The sequence below is a fragment of the Camellia sinensis genome, chromosome 12 (assembly GCF_055761805.1).
Source record: "Camellia sinensis isolate YWXY chromosome 12, ASM5576180v1, whole genome shotgun sequence".
Classification (NCBI taxonomy): domain Eukaryota; kingdom Viridiplantae; phylum Streptophyta; class Magnoliopsida; order Ericales; family Theaceae; genus Camellia; species Camellia sinensis.
In genome coordinates this window covers 86,404,284-86,427,206 of record NC_138972.1, presented here as the reverse complement: position 1 = coordinate 86,427,206, position 22,923 = coordinate 86,404,284, and the positions used below count along the sequence as shown (strand labels likewise).

Below are 22,923 nucleotides of genomic sequence, written 5' to 3'. Positions count from 1 at the left end.
AGTTTTGAATTGAATTTTGAATTGTATGTTTAGCTATGTGTTTTGAAAATAATTTTTAAATTGAATTTTGAGTTGTATATTTGATTGTAAATTTCAAATTTTTTTTTATAAAAATTGTAATTTCAAAAACCAAACATGAGCTTAGGCGTCTGACATAATAAAAAAAATTTCAAAAGCCATTATCCTATTTAAGTCACATCATTTATCTACTACATCATTTCAAGTCCAACCTATACTACATAAAAAGTCAAAAAGTACACTTATTTAGTTTATCCCAAACAACCACTTACTATTTATTTTTTCTCTTATTTTTAATTTTTTTTTTATTTCACTCCCTCCTCACATTCTTCGGATTTTCAGGTTATACAGAGTCTACTATAAACTAGGGTTGAAAATCAAGTTCATGAAGTTTAGTTTGGCAAAATTTAAAACAGTATGGGTTCACAATGCAAAAGTTTTTCTGTCAAGATTCTTCATCTGCTGTGTGCAGATTTTGATTTTCAAGAAAACCCAGAAATGATTTTGGGTTGTTCAAAGTCATTGAAACCTTTTCTTCTGTGTTTTAACTTTTTGAGATTCCTGGGGAATCTTTTGGGATTTGGAATTTGATTTTCTGTGACAGATTGGAATTTGTTTGGTTCTAGGCTTTGAAGAAATCGTGGGATGTTTCTGTCCATTTCATTAAAGATAAAAGGACCTATGCTTAGCTTTTTCCATGTCTTGTTCACTTTTTCGTTTCCTAGCTTAGCTGGAATTCACAGTTTGAAAAAGTGCAAAAAATTATATTCAATTTTGTTTTGAAGTATGAGTGTCTGTGTCTCAAAGTACTTGCCCATTTTCTCAAACCAAAGTTTGAATCATTAAAATAGCATATAGAAACCATCCGGCCCTTGCCTTTTAGAAGTGCATTATAGGGTTATCCTTTTGGGCATTTGTGTTCTCTGAATTCCAATAGGCTTGTCATGCATGAATAATGATACATAAAATTTCTTTGTTTGATCTTCTCACAGACCCTTCTTCATTCCATTCACTGGTACGTTCACTCATCCGACAAAACTGTCTTATCTTTTTTTTTGTTAAGGATGCTTAGCTCTCTTGCCACATGTAATTTCTGTTTTGATGCTTACATCTTATTCTAAGGGCGGTTTAGCGCAAACAATAAGGCTTGTCGTTAGCGTGTCTAGTGCTATAGGTTCTAGCGTGGGTTAAAGTCATGAAAAGAGTTTGGCGTGGGTTCAAGTCACAAAAACCTCCCTTAAAAATGGAGGTAAGAGTACGTACTTCTTTGCCTCTCTAGATCCCGTTTTAACAAGAGTCTTGTGTATTGAGTTGGCCTTTTTACGAATATATGTTTGTCATCCACAATGTATACTTCTTGTCACTGATTATGGGTTAATTTTTTTATTTTTCTTAATTTAATTGCCACTAGTTGTGTGAACTTTATTGAATTCTGGGTTTCTTATTTGCACACTATTTCAGAGGCTGTGTAGGTGCATTTCAGAATTGAATCCAATCCCGGCTCTTCCAGAGAAACTGAAAGTGTTTGTAGCTATATGGTTGTTAAGGGCTTCAAAAGAGTAATGCTTGTTGACAATGCTATTGTTCTGGTGGCGACATCTTCCCCTGCTTATACTGATTCAATTTTTGGAACCCTTTAGGCTGACCCACAAACTACAAGGTTTGTTTTCTTCTCTTTTCCTCTGGAGATTTATTTACTTATTTTTTATGGTATGGCAATATGAAAACATTTTTAACATAGATTTTACTGTGTGTTGATTTAGTAAACAACTGAACCAACAGGCCTGGCCTATTAATCCAGAATACTTGTACCTCACTCATGGCTGGCCCTGTGTTATTAGGGGCCTAAGTATTTTTTAAATTGGACCCTTCATATATCATTATCCAAAAACAAAAACAAAAACAAAAAAGCGTTTGGATAAAACAAAATCAAGACATGGAAAATCATTACAAGAACTAAAAAGGATAAAAATATAGTTCTATTGCTTTATGATTTAACAAAATTTAGATAACAAAAAAAAAAAGAAAACATAAAATAGTTGAACTTCAATTAGTTGAATCAAATATTTTATTTTTTAGCTTACCAATGCTATAAGAGCTAAAACTAATTGGGGGTAAGGATGAAAATTTTCGACACAACTCAAGCATTATATAAAATTAACAAGTTAGGTTGACCATTTTTTTGACATGAATTCAAATGTGACATGAGTTAATAACATGAATTATTAGTTATATATTTTAATGTTTACTAAGGGGTGTTATGACAATTTTTTTAATCTTTTATTTAACTCCATTTAACTAAAAAAAAAAAGTATGTAAAATAATAATTTAAGGCTGATATATTTTTTCATTTAAGATATATATTTTTTGTTACTTATTTTAGAGTCAATAAAACCAAACCAAACCAAGCCTTAAATCCCATTAAATGGGGTCAGTTGTATGAATTCTTATTCTTCACTCGACTCTATCCAAGGCCATTTTGTTAGTCAAATTAAGGAGATTCATATTTCTATTTACTACACTAGTTCACGTTAATCTATGTCTACCCTTTCTCTTAATACTACCATCTACTGTCACTGTGTCGCATCTCTTCACTACTACCTCTGTTGGTCTCCGTTGTATATGACCAAATCATCTCAATCTATTCTTTCTCAACTTATTTTTGGTACAATCCCTACCCATTCTCAAATATACTAATTCCTAACTCTGTCTTTTTTAGTCTTGCCACAAATTCACCTTAACATTCTCGTTTCAGCAACACTTATCTTATCTACATGTTGTTTCTTAGTTGCCTAACATTCCATCCTATACAAAATCATTGGTTTAATAGCCGTTTTATAGAACTTCAATTTTAGTCTAATGGGTACTCGTTTTTTGCACAGTACTTCAAACTCACTCCTCCACTTAAGCCACCTGGCCTTAATTCTATGGATCACATCCACTTCAATCTCCCCAGTCGTTATGATAATCGATCCCAAATTACAGAAGTAGTTTTTGGTTCTTAATCTTCACTTTTTTTCTGCTTCCATTGTGACTATTACTAAAATTACACTCTATATATTTTGTCTTAGTTATATCTATCCTAAATCCTTTAGATTCAAGTGTTTTTCTCTAAATCTCCAACTTAGTGTTAACTTCTTCTCTAATCTCATCCACTAACAAAATATCATCTGCAAAAAGCATACACCATGATACATCATCCTAAATATTGCGCGTTAACTCATCCATAACTAAAGCGAAAAGATAAGGACTTTAGTTGATCCTTGGTGTAACTCTACAGTAATTGAAAATTTACTCGTATCTCCAGTAGGCGATCTAATAGTGGTCACCACACTTTAATACATATCCCTAATCACATCAATGTAACATTTTGTCACCCCTTTCTTCTCTAACACCCGCCATATTATATCTTGAGGCATTCTATTATATGATTTTCAAGATCGATAAAAACCATATGAATGTCTTTTTTCTTTTCTCTGTACTTTTCTATTACTCCCCTCAAAAGATAGATTCCATTATTGACTTACCAGGCATAAACCCAAATTCATTCTTTGACACATCTGTTATATCTCGCAATCGACGTTCCATCACTCTCTCCCATACTTTCATTGTGTGACACATTAACTTGATTCCTCTATAGTTGTTGCAATTTTAGACATCTCCTTTATTCTTATATATTGGCACTAAAATACTCTCCCTTCACTCCTCTGACATTTTCCTAATCAACAAAATTTTGCTAAATAACCTAGTCAACCAAACAAACTCTTTCTTACCCAAACATTTTCACGCTTCAATAGGTATATCATCGGCTTCTAAAGCCTTATTCGATTTCATCTTCTTAAGTGCAAAATCCACTTCAAAGTTCCTAATCCTACGATAAAACTTATAGTCCTGGTTTTCCTTATTATTCCCTACTTCCTCCCCTTTTGACCTACCTCCATTTTCTTCATTTAACTTCTCAAAATAGTTGTTCCACCTCTCCTTAATCTCTTCATCCTTCACCAACACCTTAGAGTCCTCACTCTTGATGCACTTAACCTGATTAAAATCTATTGTTTTCCTTTCTCTTATCTTAGCAAGTTTGTATATCCTCTTCTTTCCCTCCTTACTATTTGTTTTTGTCCAGTTAGCCAAGTTGAACGAAGTTATTTCAAAATTTTGATACTTTTTAAAGCATCTGATAGCATGTTCTTAGCACTGAATCCATGTCTTTCTACATATAGGATGGCTGGCTCACTAATGATTTTAATTGATTTGTTTTTCGTTCACATGAAGTTATATGCATGATTGCAAAATATGGCTTGCTAAATTGCCTCGGTCTGCATCATCTATACTGAACAAACCAATTTTTTATTCTGTTTCTGACGAAAAAATTTCCCACTATTTCATCAAGAAATAAACATAGAAGGATACTTAAAAATCATTTGCTTGTTTCTATTATTGTAGCCGAAGCTTTACTTGCTTTCAAGAGCACAGTTGGCAATTCTCTGCACTTGGCTGGTAGAATCAGGAGATATCCCTGTGTGGGACAACGGGAATGCATTTATCTTCACAAACAGAAAGACCTGGGCGTTGTTTCTTGGTAAACTTTTCTTTTTTCCTCCCTCTCCGTGCGTACTGGTAAGGGTTGTCTGTGATTGAAGAAGAAAATGCATCAGTTACTCTCATTTCATAAGCAACATCAAATCCTTTTGATCCCAAGTAATTGGGATTGGATAGAGGAATTTACTTTTCATTTAACTTTCTAAGACCGTACTTCAGTTGAGTAGATAACAGGCCATCGTCTTTGTTTCTTTTTGTTTTATCATGCATGTTGTTTTGGGTTTGAATAATAATAATTTGAAATTTAAACATTGATAATTACTATGGAATGTGGTGAGAGAAGCCACATATTTGGAAGAAATAACAGAGAAATAATGAAAAATGCTTGGTACTGTAGAAACAGGTACAGACAGTAGGCATTGCCAGTATGCAAGCAAGAACCATATACACCCATATACACGAGAACACAGACATTGTGGTTTAACTAGTTTTTTGTTGTTACATAGGTAACAAAACTATTTTTTATCCTTTGCTCGAGTCTTGGAGAACTAGACCATGTTTGTTTCCACAGTTATGTGTTTTGTTGATGTCAATTGCTGTATCTACGCTGGACAATGGAGGCAAGAACTCATTTTACGTCTTTGCTCAAAATCTCAGTGAATGTTAGAGGATACATTTTTTGGTTTATAGTGATAAACTCCATCAAAATTGTTGTAGTAGATACTCTTCTCCATCTTATTTGTTCAACCATTACAATTGTATATAGCAATGTGGTCTTTCCTTTATATTCTTTTTAATTTTACAAACAATTGTAATAATGTCCAGGATACTTCTTCTATCAGGTTTCCCAGATTCTATCCACTTTCTCCACATATCAGAAAAATTAATTTATCTCCTTCTGAACCATCTTTGTCTCTCCTACATTCTTCGTCTCAATTAGAAGTAAAGTTCTATAGATCGAGGAAAACAATAATAGCAGAGACGGTTGGAGGGGATAGTGGTGTTCCAACGCTCACACCTTTGCAAGCAGGAAATGTTGAGAAACCAAGTAAACAGAAAGTAGCTGCAATTGTAGGTGGAGTTGGTGCAGCTTTGCTTGTGGTCACCACTGGAGTGATTGTCTACTTCTGTTTGATGCGTCTCAAAAGACTTATAAGGGGAGCATCTGATACAGCATCTTCCGTGCCATCGCCTCCTGGTAATTCTTGTAATCAACACTGTTACTTTCCTGCATGGGAACACTACTAAATATTGAAATTCTTGTTCCGAATGCCCAAAATAGTGAAATACTGATGATATATCATATAATAATTCTGATATAGACACACACACCTTTGATCAGTTGCCACCTCCTTGAACATGCCATTGAATGGTCAGGGATGTCATATCTATCTGCTACCTTAGCGACTTTTTGGAAACCAAACAATTTTGGCAGATCAAACATGATTGTGGTCCACGCTGAAGTTATAGGTGTACTTTATATTTGAGACCACAGGTTCAATTTGTTTCTGAAAAATGCCTTTTTCCAACATTACTCAGTTTATCAAAAACTCAGTTGCTAACTAGGATATCCTCTATTGAACTATTGACTGTCCTAATGTGTTGTTCTACCTTTATACTATTGTCTTGTAAATGGACCTTATTGACTGTGTTGGGTACACAATGCTGCTCCCTACGACCGCTATAAAAGCAGGCCTGCCGGTGCGATGTCGAATGTCATAAAATACATAAGTGAAGCCCTCCCCAATACTAATTGGTTTTAGGCAAGATTGTAGAACTCAGTCCGACAAGTGGTATGAGAACTGGATTGTCATGGGTTCGAGTTGTGGGAGCGTTGTTGTGAGAGAGGGATTATTGGGTACACAATGTCGCTCCCTACAACCGCTCTAAAAACAAGCCTGTGGGTGCAATGTCGAATGCCATAAAAGACATAAATCTAACACCAATTGGTTTTAGGCAAGATGGTAGAATGTAGTCCAATAGGCTGCATGATTTGATGGTAAGAAAAGGTTTAATGAGAAATATGTGGAATGGATTGGAATCGAAGGGTTTTGCAGTTTCTTGAGTTTCAGCTTTTTGTCTATGTAAGAGATGGCTCCCGAAGTAAAGGATTAATTCATAGGATGGATGTGTTTGAAAATTCTTTGTTATTACGTGAAACTATCATACATGCCCTTATTCATATATGATCTGGTAAGTGATTTATATATCATGCTAGGATGTTTAAATGAGTTTGGACAATCCGACTTTTCCCTTTTAGTTTTGACAGCGGAAAATTTTCTCAGAAATGCAGGGGGGATTTGGAATCAAATGGTCCCAATTTTTACCATAAGACCTGTCACACTTATTACCCTTTGGGCGTGTAATTGCGATGCATGGTGCTTTGCCATTAAAATTAAGTTAATGGTTTGGATGCTAGATTGGTTTTATTTATGGGTTTGCATTTTCTTTTGTCTTAAGTTGCATGGGAAATGGAAAATATTCCCCCCAGTGCTGGTGCTGTCTCTCCCTATGATACATATAATCTAAGGCAGTTATCAATTCTGGAGCTTGAGCATGCTACGGGCAACTTCAACCAAAATAATATTATAGGTGAAGGTTCATTTGGCTTAGTTTACAAAGGATTACTAGATGATGGATCAGTTGTGGCTATCAAGAGACACCTGCACTACCCTGTTCAATATTTTTTGAATGAGGTAAAAGCTTTTATCTTGTCACACTTTTCAATTAATTCCTTTATTTTTCCAATTGTGACACGAGCACACAGCCATGATTATAAAGATACTGGTTTCTATTGGATAGCTTAATATACATTGTTGGGCCTTTTTCCTAATAGCTTAAGCTTTTAGGACAATTGGTGATTTAACATGGTATCAGAGCTTATTTTGTGCCCATTTGCATTATGCTTCTGTATTTGGTTGTCTGTTTGTCTCTTCACGTGTAAAATGGGATTGTACATGAGGGAGGGTGTTGGATGGCTTGATTTACATGATTGGGCCCATTTCCTAACAGTCTATGCTTTTGGGATGATTGGTGATCTAACAATTTCCTATATATATATTTCGTATAATTTTGGTGTAATTGAAATAGAGCAATGTGAAAACAAAAATCCTGCAATACTTTCCCCCTTGTCAATAAAAAGTTGTTTTCTACTTTTTTTGAGAACTTTTTGTATCAAAATTCATGCTTGTGCTGACAAATCTCAATGCAATTCAGGTGAAGCGCATAGCTCGTGTTCACCATAAGCATCTGGTCAAGCTTATTGGTTATTGTGAAGAAAACCATCAACAGTTTCTTGTCTATGATTATCTTCCCAATGGAAATGTTGGGAATCATTTATATGGTACTTTCTTTCTCTCCCTCTCTCCCTTTATTTATTCATATATTTAGTTGTGCATCTCTATATAAATATATTTGTTTTCTTTAGATAGTGAAGGTTTACCTATTGGAAAGCTTGAGATGCGGCAAAGGCTATTAATTGCTTTGGGTGCAGCAAAAGGTAGTAGATACAATGTTTAGTTCAGTTCTACTGATTGCAATAAACATGAGAGTATTTGATCCATCAAATTCACATTTTGGATCAGGACTCGAGTATCTTCACTCTTTGACACCTTCTATCCTACACATGCATTTCAGAACAAGAAATGTCCTCGTGGATGAAAATTTTACCGTGAAAGTTTCTGATTTTGGACTCTCAAAATTGCTTGAGGGTTATCATGCTGAATCATCTTCAGCATTTGACTTCTTTCATGACCCAGAGTATGTAATCTCCATCCTTTTTTTTTTTTCCCCTTTCCTGGTTACAATGTTGTATATTTTGTGTAGTGTATGTTGCACACAAATCATATCATTCAAATTGTTATATGTCACTGTACTTGTTCATTCATTTATAGAAGCATTCTTTGAAATTATTAATATTATTTTTTTTTTAACAAATCTTTATAACAACCCGTAACCCTTAACAATACCAAGTTCACCTTTTATTTGAGAGTATGGCTTTATTATTATGACAGCGGAGATTGGAAAAAAGTATGGAATGTATTGCTACCAAATGTGACACATTTATTTTAAAAGTAATGCAGCTGTACCTTTTTTTTTTTTGAACTCGAAGATGGTGTACTTTGAGATGGATACCAAATTGATTCTTTAGACTTCTGACATAAAATTCAGAAAGTTTTAGGTTCCATTTGGATGGACCGATTTCAAATGATGGGATTTGAAGTTGAAAGTTTATAAAAATACAGTAGAGTTAACTATTATGGATAGATTACGAAACTAAAGAGAAAGATAGACTAGAGTAAGAAGAGAAGTATTTACCATGATATTTTGTACAATAATAGTCAGTATAAAGGACAATTTTTGTTTGAGATTTATTGGTAGGAATATCAGTTTAACTGGGGCTGATCAGAGCCCCTCATCCTCAAAATGTAGAAATCTATTGTGACTTGGGGCCCTGTTTGATTAGGTGGAGTATTAGTGATGGGATTAACAATTTCATGGGATTAATAATCTCATGGGATAATTATGTGTGGGATTGTTAATACGTACCCTCCTTTGGTATTAAATATACTTCAGTTTTGTAGGATTAAGAATCCTATGTATTACTAAGCCGGATGCTATTTGTGTGACCCAAACGTAGGAATATGAATCTAATAGGATTAACAGTCCAATCCTATGTAGTTATCCTGGAATCGAGTATGCCCTAGAAGTCAAGTATTATGAAGTGCTTGGTTAAGTAGCTCATGCAGTAGGATTACATCTGCTTTAGTTCTTAAAGCTGCAGTAGGATTACAATAGTTCGATTATTTTGAGCCAATTTGGTTATCGTCTCTGTATTTTCTTTTTGTTGTTGATCATAAATTACTTAGTTCAAGTTTTGGAGTTGATACTCTTTTGCTTATATTTGAGTTAAACCTCTTTTTCTTTTTCTACAAGGTTAAGATTGTCAAAGGATTTTTCAGACAGAAGCGATGTGTACAGTTTTGGGGTCTTCTTGCTCGAATTGATCAGTGGACGTGACGCACTTGGTAGAAATCAATCAAACATGCAAGAAAACCTGGTATTGCAGGTAAATCGCCCAATTCTTTTCATATGTTTATTGTTGCTTTATAATTGTTATATATTTTTGCCCTTGGTCTTTGTTTGCACATTCACCATAAATTTGTTTTTCTCTTCTAAAATGCATAATCACTCCTCCCCCGCTTCTTCTTCTTAGTATTACCACAGCAGAATTGCAATTTTGTGGGAAGTAGAGAAAGTAATTGCAAAAACAATATTCCAACCATCAAGTGTTGGAAACAAGAATATTTTTTTCAAAATCTAAATCCTTGAAGCATTGGATTTGTTCCTTCCTTTATTGTTTTTGTTTTTGTTTTTGTTTTCTGCAATCCATTCACTTTATCTATGTGCAATCATTATCATGTCTTATCCGTGCACTTGATCACAATCCACACTTGTTTTTCTTGATTTCATAATTTTTTCAGTGTACTTTCTAAGAATAGTAAACGTAAATTTCATTTTGGAAAAAAAAAATGCTAAAAAGGTTGTGGAAGCTCTAGTTATTCGTTTAGCTACCATCAGGTGCTAATAAATCCATTGAATCATGCAGGCTAAGGGCATTCATGATCTCAACGATTTTGTGGACAAGACAGTAAGAGACCACACAATGCACGCAGTGAAACAAATGATGGACCTAGCGTTGCTTTGCATAGATATAAGAAGACCTGCAATGAAGAGTGTCGTTGAAGAGCTAGAGCGGATTCAAGTGAGCGATTTTGGTAATTTGCATTCTGGTATGGGCGAAGATATTGGCATTGTTACTCTAGGTAGTGAGCTCTTCAAATAATCCCCTGGTACAGGACTCAATCTCCCCTCTCACAAATCCTTGTATCATTTTTTTTTCCTTATTGAATTCATTATTTGTAATTACAGAAATTGCAAAAGTGATCCCATTGCGAAATAATTTTCTATCGGCAAATAGATTAATGAAGCATTTGCGGTTTTAAAGCTTATGTGCATGTGGAACTAGACCGTTATTTTTTACCTTTTAATTTCAGGACGATGAGGGAGAATTACTATGCTCTAGTCACTCCTTCATACCTTCTGTTTTGTTTTTGTTCATTTTTCACCTGAAGATATGATATGGCTATGAAAGAAGAAAGCAGTAATTGAAAAAGAAGAAGAGAGAAATAGAAAACTGAATCTGCAGTTTATTCACTCTCTTCTCATACAACCTGATTACAGTCCACCAAAAAAAACTCCCTGTTTCCCCTCTTGTATTGGAAAGGGTTAAAGAATGATGTTTCGAAGTTGGTTTCCGAATGTGACATTTGTCAAAGGTTTAAGAGTGAAAATGTGAAATCCCCTGGATTGTTACAGCCTCTAGCTATTCCTAATCGAGTTTGGTCTGATATTTCTATGGATTTTATTGAGGGCCTTCCCAAATCCCACGGCAGATCTGTTATATTTGTGGTTGTCGACAGGTTAACTAAGTATGGCCATTTCATGGCACTTTCACATCCATACACAGCCAAAGATGTTGCTCAAGTATTCCTGGATCAAGTATACAAACTACATGGACTGCCCTCATCCATTGTATCCGATCGAGATGCAGTTTTCACTAGCAATTTCTGGCATGAGCTTTTCACTTTGCAAGGGTGCAAATTGTGTTTAAGTTCAGCCTATCACCCACAAACTGATGGTCAGACAGAGATCTTGAACAAGTGCTTGGAGAATTATTTACGATGCATGTCAGGTGACTGTCCTAGGAACTGGGTTAAGTGGCTTTCTTTAGCTGAATGGTGGTACAACACTTCTTATCATTCAGCCATCAAAACCACTCCATATTACGCTGTTTATGGTCAAGATCCTCCAGACCACACTTTCATTTCTTCCAACCCTTCTGCTGTGGCTGAGGTGGATAATTGGATACGAGAAAGAGTTTCAATTCTCAGAATGTTGAAAGACAATTTGCATCAAGCTCAACACAGGATGAAGCATTATGCTGATATGCATAGATCTGACCGTGAATTTGAACCACATGACTGGGTTTATTTGCGGCTACAACCTTATAGGCAGACTACCTTGGCTTTACACAGGAATATGAAGCTTGCTCCTAGATTTTATGGTCCATTTCAGGTTGTGGCAAGAATTGGAAAGGTTGCTTATCAGCTCCAACTACCTGCGTCTGCCCATATCCATCCCGTGTTTCATGTTTCTTTGTTAAAGAAAAAGTTGGGTCAGCACATCGTCGCACAGCCTACATTGCCATCAGTCGCACCTGATGGTACTTTTCAAATGGAACCTGTGGCAGTGTTGGACAGACGTATGGTTAAGAGGAACAACAGGGCGGTGATTCAACTCCTCGTTCAGTGGTCTCACTCATTTCCAGAGGATGCTACTTGGGTGGACTACCAGGACATCATCACCAAATATCCCCATTTCCAGCCTTGAGGTCAAGGCTGTTTCTATGGGGTGGGAAATGTTATGATTTGAATTCTGCTTTTGAATTCAGTTTCAACTTAGTTAGAAGTTTGTTAATTAGTTGGGTTAGTTAGTTAGTTATCCTCCCTCCTAGACAAAGCATCTGTTGCCATATTCTCTTTTCCACATCTGTAAATGATCTCAAAATCATAACCCAACAATTTAGTAATCCACTTCTGTTGAAAAGGGGTGCCCACCCTTTGCTCCAATAAGTACTTTAAGCTTTGATGATCTGTTCTGATAAGGAATTTCCTACCCAAAAGGTAATGCCTCCATTTGAGTACAGCCAAGACCACTGCCATTAGCTCCTTTTCATAGGTAGATAAGAGTTGATCTCGTGCAGATAAGCCTTTACTCCAAAAAGCTATCGGATGCCCCTTTTGCATTAGCACCGCCCCTAAGCCTTTTCCCGATGCATCTGATTCCACCACAAATTCTTTAGTATAATCAGGCAAAGCTAGAACTGGTATTGTGGTCATTACTGCCTTAAGCTGTGCAAATGCCACTGCCGCTTCTGAGTTCCATTGAAAGGAATCCTTTTTGAGTAATTGAATTAGTGGAGAACAAATTTTTCCATAGCCCTGAACAAACCGTCTATAGTATCCTGTGAGGCCAAGAAATCCTCTTAGTTCCTTTAAGGTAGCAGGTACTGGCCAACTAGTCATAGCTGTAATCTTGGTTGGTTCAGCAGTGACCCCTTTTCCTGAAACCAAATGCCCCAAGTATTCTACCTCCTTTTTACCAAACACACACTTGGACCTTTTGGCAAATAGTTGGTGAACTCGCAGCAATTGCAAAGTAGTTTGCAAATGATGTAGATGATTGGTCCATGTACTACTATATACTAAAATGTCATCAAAAAATACTAAGATGAATTTCCTTAAGTGAGGCCTAAAAACTTCATTCATCAAGCTTTGAAAAGTAGATGGGGCATTTGTTAACCCAAATGGCATTACCATGAACTCATAATGTCCATCATGGGTTCTAAATGCAGTTTTGTAAATGTCTGTAGGAGTTACCCTTTGAAAAGTAGATGGGGCATTTGTTAACCCAAATGGCATTACCATGAACTCATAATGTCCATCATGGGTTCTAAATGCAGTTTTGTAAATGTCTGTAGGAGTTACCCTTATTTGGTGATAACCAGATCTCAAATCCAGCTTAGAGAAGTACTTAGCACCACACAATTCATCAAGAAGTTCATCTATAGCAGGAATAGGAAATTTATCCTTCACAGTAGCTTTATTTAAGGCTCGATAGTCAATGCACATTCTCCAACTCCCATCCTTCTTCTTAACTAACAACACAGGTGAAGAATAGGGACTAACACTGGTTCTAATAATTCCTGACATTAACATCTCGCTGACCTGTTTTTCAATCTCAGTTTTTTGAAAATAGGGATACCTGTAAGGCCTGATATTGGTAGGTTCTGCCCCTGTTTTCAATGGTATGCAATGGTCATGAGATCTGGTTAGAGGAAGCGTCTTAGGTTCTTGAAAAATATCTCCATAATCAGCCAGTAATGCTTCCAAGTCTGGTTCCAAGTCTGGTTGTAATGTATCCTCTATTTCATCACATTCAGCTTGAAAAGAGTACACCTGAGCTACAACTCCCTGTGCTTGTTTCTGAACTATCTTTTTCATCTTATTAGCCCCAATGACCGTCAATTCTTCTTTCTTTCCTCCTCTTAGCACATGCCTTCTGTCATTCAACTGAAACTCCATGCTCAGATTCTTGAAATCCCACTTCACTGGACCCAATGTTGCTAACCACTGAATTCCCAAAACCATGTCACAGCCCTTGAGTTGCAAAATCCTCATGTCAGCTTCAAATTCAGTGCCTTGCATTTCCCACCGAAATCCTTTACATATTGCTGTGCTCATTAGTTTGGTGCCATCAGCTACTAAAACTGGTAATGGGTCTGTCTCTGAGGCCATTATCCCAACTCTCTTGATTACTTCTGGACTTAGGAAATTATGAGTACTTCCCGAGTCTATTACAATCATAACTAGCTTTTTCTTGACATTTCCTTTTACCCTCATAGTTCTGTAGGAAACAGAGCCAGACAGGGCATTAAGAGAAATTTGTAATTCCTCTTCTGGAACCTGGTCTTCCTCCACATCTGCACCTTCGTCTTCCACCTGTTCTTGATCTTCTTGTTCAACCTCCAGAGCATATAACTGCTTCTTTTTACAGATATGGCCCCTTGTATACTTCTCATTGCATTTGAAACATAATCCTTTGGCCTTTTTTTCTTCCCAGTCCTTTGGTAGTTCTTTCCTTACAAGATTCATAACTGGATTTTGTTTGGCTTGATGGGAAAAACTAGATTCTCCTGCTCTATTCCCTTTTCTTGCTCTTCTTGTTATGGCTTCAATGCTATTCTCCTGCATTTTAGCCAATCCAATGGCCTGAACTATCGTAGTAGGCCTGAACATTAACACCCCTGCCTTAATGTCTTCTCTTAACCCACTGATGAAACAACTAATGAAAAAAACTTCTGGTAACTCGCAGGTTCTATTTGCCAGAATTTCAAATTGTTCCTGATATTCCTTCACAGTGGTTGTTTGCTTTAATTTGGTCAGATCACCCATTGCATCTTCATAAGAATTGGGCCCAAATCTGGAAATAATTCCTTGTTTGAACAGATCCCAATTAATCTGGCGATGGCATTTCTCAAACCATTGATACCATTGTAAGGCCTTGTCCTCTAAATGCAGAGTAGCTAATTTCACCTTGTTTGCACTTTCAACTGAGTTATAATCGAAGAATCTCTCACATTTATACAACCAACCAGTGGCATCTTCCCCAAAAAATCTTGGAAAATCAATTCTTGCATATCTGGTATTGAAAAAAGAAGATGATTGAGGTGAATCCGAACGAACCTGGGCTTCCACGGTTTCTGGATGATTTCCAAAGACTCTATTTGCCATTTGATCATACTTGACATTCATGGCAAAAATTAATTCCTTGATTTCGTTCACATCTTTCAATGAATTTCTGATCTCTCTGATATCCTGTGCTTGCCTATCGCTGCTGTCTTTAAGTGTTCGTATTGCTTCATCCATTTTTTTTTTTATTCTTGTGCCCTAGTTCCATCTGCCATTTCTGTGGAATTCCTCTCGCAGGCCAAGAATAGCCGGCTCTGATACCAATTGATATGGCTATGAAAGAAGAAAGCAGTAATTGAAAAAGAAGAAGAGAGAAATAGAAAACTGAATCTGCAGTTTATTCACTCTCTTCTCATACAACCTGATTACAGTCCACCAAAAAAAACTCCCTGTTTCCCCTCTCAATCATAGCTATATACATCCAATACTAACTAACTAACAAACTTCTCCTAACCACTAACTAACCCAACTAACTAACAAACTTCTAACTAAGTTGAAACTGAATTCAAAAGCAGAATTCAAATCATAACAAGATAGTAGACGGACTGCTAGTGAGGGGTTCTCTAATTCTGTGTTTAGTTGGGAGATTTGAGTAGGGATTTGGAAAGAGAAACAGAAAAAGTAAATGAAATGTGAATAAAATATATTTATATTTCACTTAGTTTCACACACTTTATCCCTCTCTTTATTTAAATCCCTCCACAAATCTCCTAACCAAATGTCTTGTTGGGTATTAGGGGAGAAGAAAAGGATTTTAAGACTTTGTTAACTTTGATTTTTATGGTCTTGACCCGGGACCAAATTCGTGGAAAATATTCTTGATTTGAGTTGTGAATTTTGATATTTTTTCAAAAAATAAGTAGATCAAACAAATGGGAGAAGGCAGGGTGTGTCGTGGATGTGTTTTTTGATATTGTGCCCCTTTTTTGGCAAGGTGAGTTATTTAAATTAATCAGAAATTCTATTTTACAAATCACTACAATATATAATATTGTCTTCCTTTGGAAAGTGGGTTGATTTTTTAGGTTTCTACCTGTTTTAGGCCGGGTTAAAAAGTCTCATTTGGGATGAGTTTTTTTTTGTTTTTTTTTTTCGACTTTTGTGAGAGAAAAATTGAAATAATTATAGTTTGGATATAATATTTTGTCTTGTTGACATTTTAATTTGTTTTGTCATTTTGTGACTATTTTAACCCAACTTATAATGTCAAATGAAGCCATTCATTGACAAATGCCATATGAACAAGCACATATAAATCCAATGGTATGAAAATATTGAAATACAAGTTGGAAGTAGAGTTCCATCCATAGACAAATCACATGTAAAGAAGTATATAGATCCCAGTACTATGATAGTCATGCAATACAATAAGATTTTAGATGAAAGTTGAGCTTCAAAAAGTGTTGTGGAAATCACATATCACTCTTATTGGGCTCAAGTGTTTCTCTTTCTTCAAATCAATTTTGTGTGTGTGTGTGTTGTACAGCCTAACATGGGCTTTGTTTGGCTTTGACTTAAAAAGTCACTTTTTATTTTATTTTTTTAAACACTATTTAAGCCAACAAAATAAAATAAAATAAAAATATGTTGGTTTTCAGCTAAAAAACTAACAATTGAAATAAAATAAATAAACACCCACGCTACTTTGAAAATAACTAATTTTAAAATTTCTTTTAGCAATGACTTTATTCTAGAAAACCAAAAATCGTAATAGTTTGCTTGAAAATGACTTTTGTGAAACTTTTAAAAAGCATGAAAAAACTGATTCTAGGCCCAACTCTTTAATAAAAAATGGATGCAATATGATGGAAAATCAAAATGTGTAGAGGTTGAGAAGTAAATGTTTCACCACCTAGTGAAATTAAATTGATGCAAACCCACATTTATGTTTTTTGAGTGAAATATATAACACAAATTTTAGTAGTGTAGCATTTAGCTATAACAATATTAAAATAATATAATGTAGGAAAAATTACTTAATTTAATACTAAACTATATGTTATGCTAAAGAGTGGTATTATTAGCGCTCCATAAATTATTTTGGACTCGTTAGGCCCCACTTATATATTTTGAAACCTCAAAATTTCTTTTTCTCCTTCAAATAATACTAAAATTATCCTTGTGAAAACATTTCACCCATTGAATGCACACCCCACACCAAAAAAAATCAATCTTCCAAACAACCCTAACAAAGCCCACTAAGAAGAAAAATAGCTAATGTGATTATTGTCTCTGCTGCACTCTCTCTCCCTCTCTCTATATATATACATAATTTCTTCTCTTATAGGAAAAAAATTATAATAATTAGTTTGGTTGGTTTTGTTGGTAGATATTATAAACTTGTGAGTTAAGTAAAGAACTATGTAGCAATATTATCAAAGTTACGCAATGAAGAAATAACCTTTGAGCCTAATAATGGATTTGGGCTTCTGCAATTGTTAAAAATTTTGACCAAGAAATTTTTATGTTCGGACCTACATTCCCGAGCATTACTTATTTGTTCGGGAATGCATTTCTGAACAAATAAGTAATGTTCGGACCTATGTTCCCGAATGTTTGTTATATGTTCAGGAGTTCAGTATCAAAAAAATGACGAACATATTTTATTAATTTTGTTATTTTTTTCAAGAAACTTATCCTAACAAAGTCAATCTTTTTTGAGCTAAGAACAATATCAAAATTATGAACATTCACTAAGTTTTTATTGTTGTACTCCTCTTGTCTTATGGATTTGTGGTTTCTAGATAAACTTCCACTCATTGTTATTGTAGGAAAAATGTAAATAGTCAAATGGTTGCTACTGTTACCGTCGAAATATTGCCGCCAAAGGATTTTTAAGGTTTTGAGGGTGGGTAGGTTTTGAATGTGTGATTTGGGAAAGATGGATGGATGGTGATAGAGGTGGGTGCTCTCATGAACCCTAATTCATGATGTAGTGGGTGTGTAGGTTTAATTATGAGATGGGGTGTCCCAAAATTAATGATATCTTTTTTAATAATTTTATTTTAAATTATTATTATAATAAAAAAAAGTTAAAAATTCAAGTGTTCAAAATAATTTATAGAGCGCTAATAGCAACACTCTATGCTAAAATAGTACTCCTTGCAAATTGAGCACTGTGCTATTTTATATTACGCTTGTAACCAATTAATTTTATTTAATAAAAATCATATTTATGCATTATAATTTGAATTTAATTTATGAAAAATGCTAAGAATAGTCTTTAAGATTGTTATTAGTGTTGGAATTTATGTTAAAAAATTGTATTGAAATGTATAAAAATATGTGTAAGTATCTTGAGATATCTATAAAATTTATTAAATTATAAATATTTTGACATTTTATATATATTAAAGACAATAAATTTTTAATTTTTAATTTTGTCAATTTATACACTAATCATTTGATTTGTTGTCAATCTAAACTATCTGTCTATTTATGTTACGTAAAATCAAAGAAAAAAAATAATATTTTAATCATAAAATTAACATAAAATGATATTTTAGACATTTTATATAGGAAAATTTATTAAAAAATTATTTTTGAAGTGTTTGTATCACAATTAGTCCATAAGATATTTTTATATTCTAATAAGTCCTATTATTTAGACATTTGATCTACCAAATCCTAGATCTCATATTTAATGTATTTTATAGACATTTCTACCCTTAAAAATATTTTTTGAACTGTTAACAATTTGGTGATGTAAATATTCATATTTTACAATGTGAACATTCACATTGATGGTTTGAACATTAACATTGACAATGTGAATATTCATATTGATGGTGTAAATATTCACATCACGAAACATTCATATTATAAATGTAAATATTGTTAGGAATTTTTTAATAACTATATCACCCATATGATTTATTAGAACATAAAAAAATAATATAAACTAAATGAAATATAAGTAAGTGAAAAAGAATTTATGAAAAAATGCCCATTTTATATACTCTTACATTGAATTTAATGGCTCAAATACTACTTTTTCATCATTTTTACTTGACAAAATATGTGAATGAGTTAAATAAAAAATTATGATTTAAATTAATAAAATTAAAAACTCATAATTTATTTAATTATAAAGGTTAAACTGTAATTTATTTATTTTTCATCTTTTGTGTGTAATTTTCTCAAAATTATATGTATATTTCTGGACATACATACCCACGTTGTCAGGTCCTGTTTGTTTTCAGAGGTAGAATGGAAGGGATTGATAGTGAGGGGATTAATAGTGAGGGAATTAGTAAAATTGTATATGTTTTCATAGTGAGGGGATTAGTAAAATTGTGTTTGTTTTATTAGTGAGGGAATTGTTAAATTATTTTTATATAAAATAAATATAAAATAATAAAACAAATAAAATTATGATTTTTATTAACAAAAAATATAAAAACATTAAGCATTAATGTTTAAAAAAAATGCTCAACAAGCTAAAAAAAATAAAATAAAATAAAAAATTGCAAGAACCGGTTGACCAGCTAAACGTCCGGCCAAACTTCTGATAACGCCTAATCCAAATAGACTAATTTGCTAATAGTATCTCTCACTCTAAATTGCTAATACCCTCACCAAAACCCATCCATAGTCCCTTTAAACTACAAATCCGAACCTCCAAAACCAAAACATACTCTATCTTTATTGGTCATCTATCACAGTCCGGAGTGACTGTGATACCAGTGATACTATCCGTCCCGGGTGGATGGGTCGGACTGGTCCAGACTCTTCAAGTTCCGGTTTGGGATGGTGATTCCGTCAAATGACCTGCATGCAAGTCCAAAGGGGAACGGGGTAGTCCCCCAGTGAACCCTCCGGCGTGAGAATTAGTAGAGGAAGAGAAAAATGTAGAGAGAGAGATGGAGAGATAGAAAGCTTAACCTTCCTCTTGTCTTCATATTCTTGCTTATATCCTCTGGTAATCATTTCAATGTCCCTCGTGATGTGCCCCCCTCCGCCGAAAGCCTGTGCTGTAGCTTACCTTGTTCAAGGCGAGGGGGCTCTGTTCCGACGGGGAGATGTTGTCGTAATAAATGCTGTGATGGGATGCATTAATGGTGATGTGTTGTGGTAATAACTCTGCAGATCTTTGTCTGCTGATATGGCCCGTGTTCCACCTGCCATGTGCCCGAATGCCATTGGCCCCCCTGTCTAGGTGGCCTCCAGCTGTCCTGGGCTTTGCCAACCGGGTTGTGCTATTGGTCCTAAGCGATGGGTTCGAGGTGGTTTGCTGTGGGCCGTATGCCTCGTGGGCCTACCCATGTTAGTAGTCCCTCATTTCCGAGTGCAGCTTTAGTCCAACGAAGGGAATAGTAATAAGGAAGGGAAGTTCAAACCGAGTGGGGATGTCGACTGGGAGGCGTGCCGAGCGGAAGGGGTCGTCCGAGAGGCGTGCCGACCGTGGGGGTGGCCGAGCGGGAGGGGTCGACCAAGAGGCGTGCCGACCGCAAGGGTGGTCGAGCGGGAGGGGTCGACCGAGAGGCGTGCCGACTGCAAGGGTGGCCGAGTGGGAGGGGCCAACCGAGAGACGTGCCGACCGCGAGGGCCGACCAGGGCGGCGCGGGGCTCAAAAAGAGAGGGGGAGGTTGGTGCCATGTGATGATTTGAAATGGAAAGGACAGGGGGAGGGGAGGGGACAGTGCATCGTGGCCATACACGTGGTAATATCGTGGGAAAGTGAAGCGTTGGAGCATAAATGAAACGATAGGTCACGAGGGGGGGTTTTGAAAAGGCAGTTTTTGGCGGTTGATTTGAAGGTTTTTGAAATGGGTGAAAATTAATGTGGATCCATGGAATACGGGTAAACCGTGGGTGTTTGGTGTAATGCGTTTCACCTACTGTTGTACAAAAGCCCAAAACATCCAAGTGTTAATTCCTTCACTGCGTACGACATACCTGTGTAGCATTCTCTCAACGTCCTTGTTCCTGCGTCAAAAGTGAGTTGCAAGCAAACCCTAGAAATGGCACAAGAAGAAGTAGTGAATGTGAGGGTGGACCCGCTGGGGGATGATGATGCGGAGGAGTTAGCAGCGCGATACAGGACGGAGACACGGGTGGCGGGGGCGGAGGTAGGGGGATCGCAGGCGTCGGCCCTGATATTGGCTCCAAAGCCACTAAGCCAGGTAGAGCCAGATCAGTGGCACACTAAGGCGGATAGATCCACACTCATGGCGGCGGATTTGGAGGTTATCAGGGAACGATACCAGATTCCGGCGGAGGTAGAGTTACTGCTGCCAACATCAAGGGAAAGGCCATCTACTGCGAGGCCAGGGGAGTTTTCCCTGTACGAGGAGGCGCTAAAAGGGGGGCTGAGGTTGCCACTGCCGCAAGTGGTGGTGGACGTGCTGAATCGCCTAGAGGCAGCGCCGGGGCAATTGATGCCCAATGCATGGAAGATTGTGCTGGCCTGTGCGAGTGCGTGGCCTAAGGCGAATGGGGGGGAGGCCATGACGGTAGACGAGTTCTTCTCGTGTTACAAGGCGTCGGGGCAGCAGGAAACTTGGGTCACCCTACAGGCGGTGATGGGAAGGGGATTGGTGGCGGGGCTGCCTACGTCGATCAAGGGGTGGCGGCCACGGTGGTTCTACGTGTCTGCTACTGGGGGAGTGGGGGTGCGCACTATCTGGAAAGGTGCCAACCAGGTCGATGGAGTCGAGACTAGGGGCGGTGGCGAAAGAGAGGGTGAAGAGAGTGAAAGAGTTGAAAGAGAGAGAGAAGGCCAAATGGGACGAGCTTGTCCAACCGTCTGCATTGTTTGAGGTGGGGCTGGGACCGCAGCCGAAGGGCGGAGATTGTGGCCTGGCAGAATTAGAGGCGAGGAGAAAGGCTCAGGAGGTGGAGGATTGGGTCGTTCTGGCCAAGGCCACGAAGTTGAAGGAAGCGCAAAGGGACCGACCGCCTCAACCGATCGCGCGGGAGAGAATCCGACCGCGCCCAAGGCCGTTGGGGGAAAAAAACTTAAGCAGTTTTGAGCCGCGGCCGCCTCCTGTAGACCCTGTAAAAGAGCGGGTTAGAAGGGAGGGGGAGGCTCTGAAGAAGAAGAAAAAGAAGAAGAGGAGTGCCCCAGAGGAGGTCGCAGATGTGTCTGGGGCCAAGAGGGCTAAGGTGGCCCCAACAGAGGTGGAGGTCCATGTGGCCAAGGACGCCCCAGAGGTGGTGGAGATCATCCCAACGGTGGAGGTTGTGGAGATTGCTCCAGCAGTGCGAGTGGAGGCTGAGCGAACTGAGGCGGTGCCGAGCGGAGGGGAACAGGTCCATAAGGGGCCTGTCCCCCAGGCAGGGGGGGTTCGTCTAGCGACGGGTATCTATCATGCGCGCGCGGTAGCTGGAAAGTTGGAGGGAGAAGAAGGCCCAGCCAGGGCGGGGGCAGACCGCCTGGTGAAGATTGTGGAAGAGACAGCTCTGCGCGCGGCATCAGGATATAATGAGGCTGACCTGCTGAGGGGGTTATGCTCCGCCCAAATGGAGGTAACTACCTTGGCAGGGGCCCTCCTTAGGAAGGCAGGGGCTGCCAAGTTAAAGGCTGAGGAGGCCAAGGCCCAGTTGGCCAAATTGAAGAAGGACAGCGCCGACTGGAAGACTGCCCATGCCGATCTGCCAGCAGTCAAGTTGGAGCTGGAGGACACACGCCGTAAGGTCGTGTCGCTCGAGTTCCAACTGGCTGGTGAACAGAAAAAGCTAGAAGAGTCTGAAAGGGCTTGCGCCGTGGCGGTCGAGCGGCATGAAGAGGCCATGACCAGCAATGAAGAGCTGGTCAGGCAAAAGGATGAAGCAGATTCCAAGATTGGGGATCTGTTGAAGGAGTTGGGGGAGGAGCGTGCCAGAGCAGAGGAGGAGAAGGGGAGGCTGCTGAGGGAGTGGGAAATAGAGAAGGCGAAGGTGGTGGCGGAGCTGGAGGGTTTGAAGAAGGGGGTGGAAGAGGAGAGGGCGACGGCGGCTGCTGAAAGGGGGGCCCTGCAAAGGGAGCTGGACGAGGAGAGGGCGAAGG

General features: G+C 37.6%; 2 protein-coding genes across 5 annotated transcripts; one reads left to right on the top strand and one right to left on the bottom strand.

Moving 5' to 3' along the window:
* The first annotated feature begins 325 nt into the window (after positions 1-325).
* Positions 326-10,569, top strand: LOC114308176 (putative serine/threonine-protein kinase PBL28). 4 transcript variants are annotated; one of them, XM_028253715.2, is made up of 10 exons: positions 326-1,033; positions 1,480-1,678; positions 4,465-4,600; positions 5,403-5,758; positions 7,021-7,256; positions 7,777-7,903; positions 7,988-8,059; positions 8,145-8,319; positions 9,496-9,628; positions 10,169-10,569. In XM_028253715.2, the coding sequence occupies exons 2-10, from the start codon at positions 1,594-1,596 to the stop codon at positions 10,403-10,405; spliced, it is 1,557 nt and encodes a 518-aa protein (XP_028109516.2). In that variant the 5' UTR covers positions 326-1,033; positions 1,480-1,593; the 3' UTR covers positions 10,406-10,569. The 4 variants fall into 4 exon arrangements, with proteins under 4 accessions (XP_028109516.2, XP_082755274.1, XP_028109515.2 ...); XM_082899148.1 differs by having other exon boundaries at positions 342-1,033; positions 5,386-5,758; XM_028253714.2 differs by having other exon boundaries at positions 398-1,267.
* Positions 10,570-12,116: 1,547 nt separating this feature from the next.
* On the bottom strand, positions 12,117-15,110 carry LOC145803714 (uncharacterized). The gene has a single exon (XM_082897036.1). The coding sequence runs from the start codon at positions 15,108-15,110 to the stop codon at positions 12,117-12,119; it is 2,994 nt and encodes a 997-aa protein (XP_082753162.1).
* Between the last annotated feature and the right edge of the window lie 7,813 nt (positions 15,111-22,923).

Coding starts and splice junctions, on each gene's coding strand:
- LOC114308176 (XM_028253715.2), top strand. CDS start 1,594: ATGCTATTGTTCTGGTGGCGACATCTTCCCCTGCTTATACTGATTCAA. Junction 5,759..7,020: donor TTCCGTGCCATCGCCTCCTG/GTAATTCTTGTA, acceptor TTTTGTCTTAAG/TTGCATGGGAAATGGAAAAT. Junction 7,257..7,776: donor TTCAATATTTTTTGAATGAG/GTAAAAGCTTTT, acceptor AATGCAATTCAG/GTGAAGCGCATAGCTCGTGT.
- LOC145803714 (XM_082897036.1), bottom strand. CDS start 15,110: ATGGATGAAGCAATACGAACACTTAAAGACAGCAGCGATAGGCAAGCA.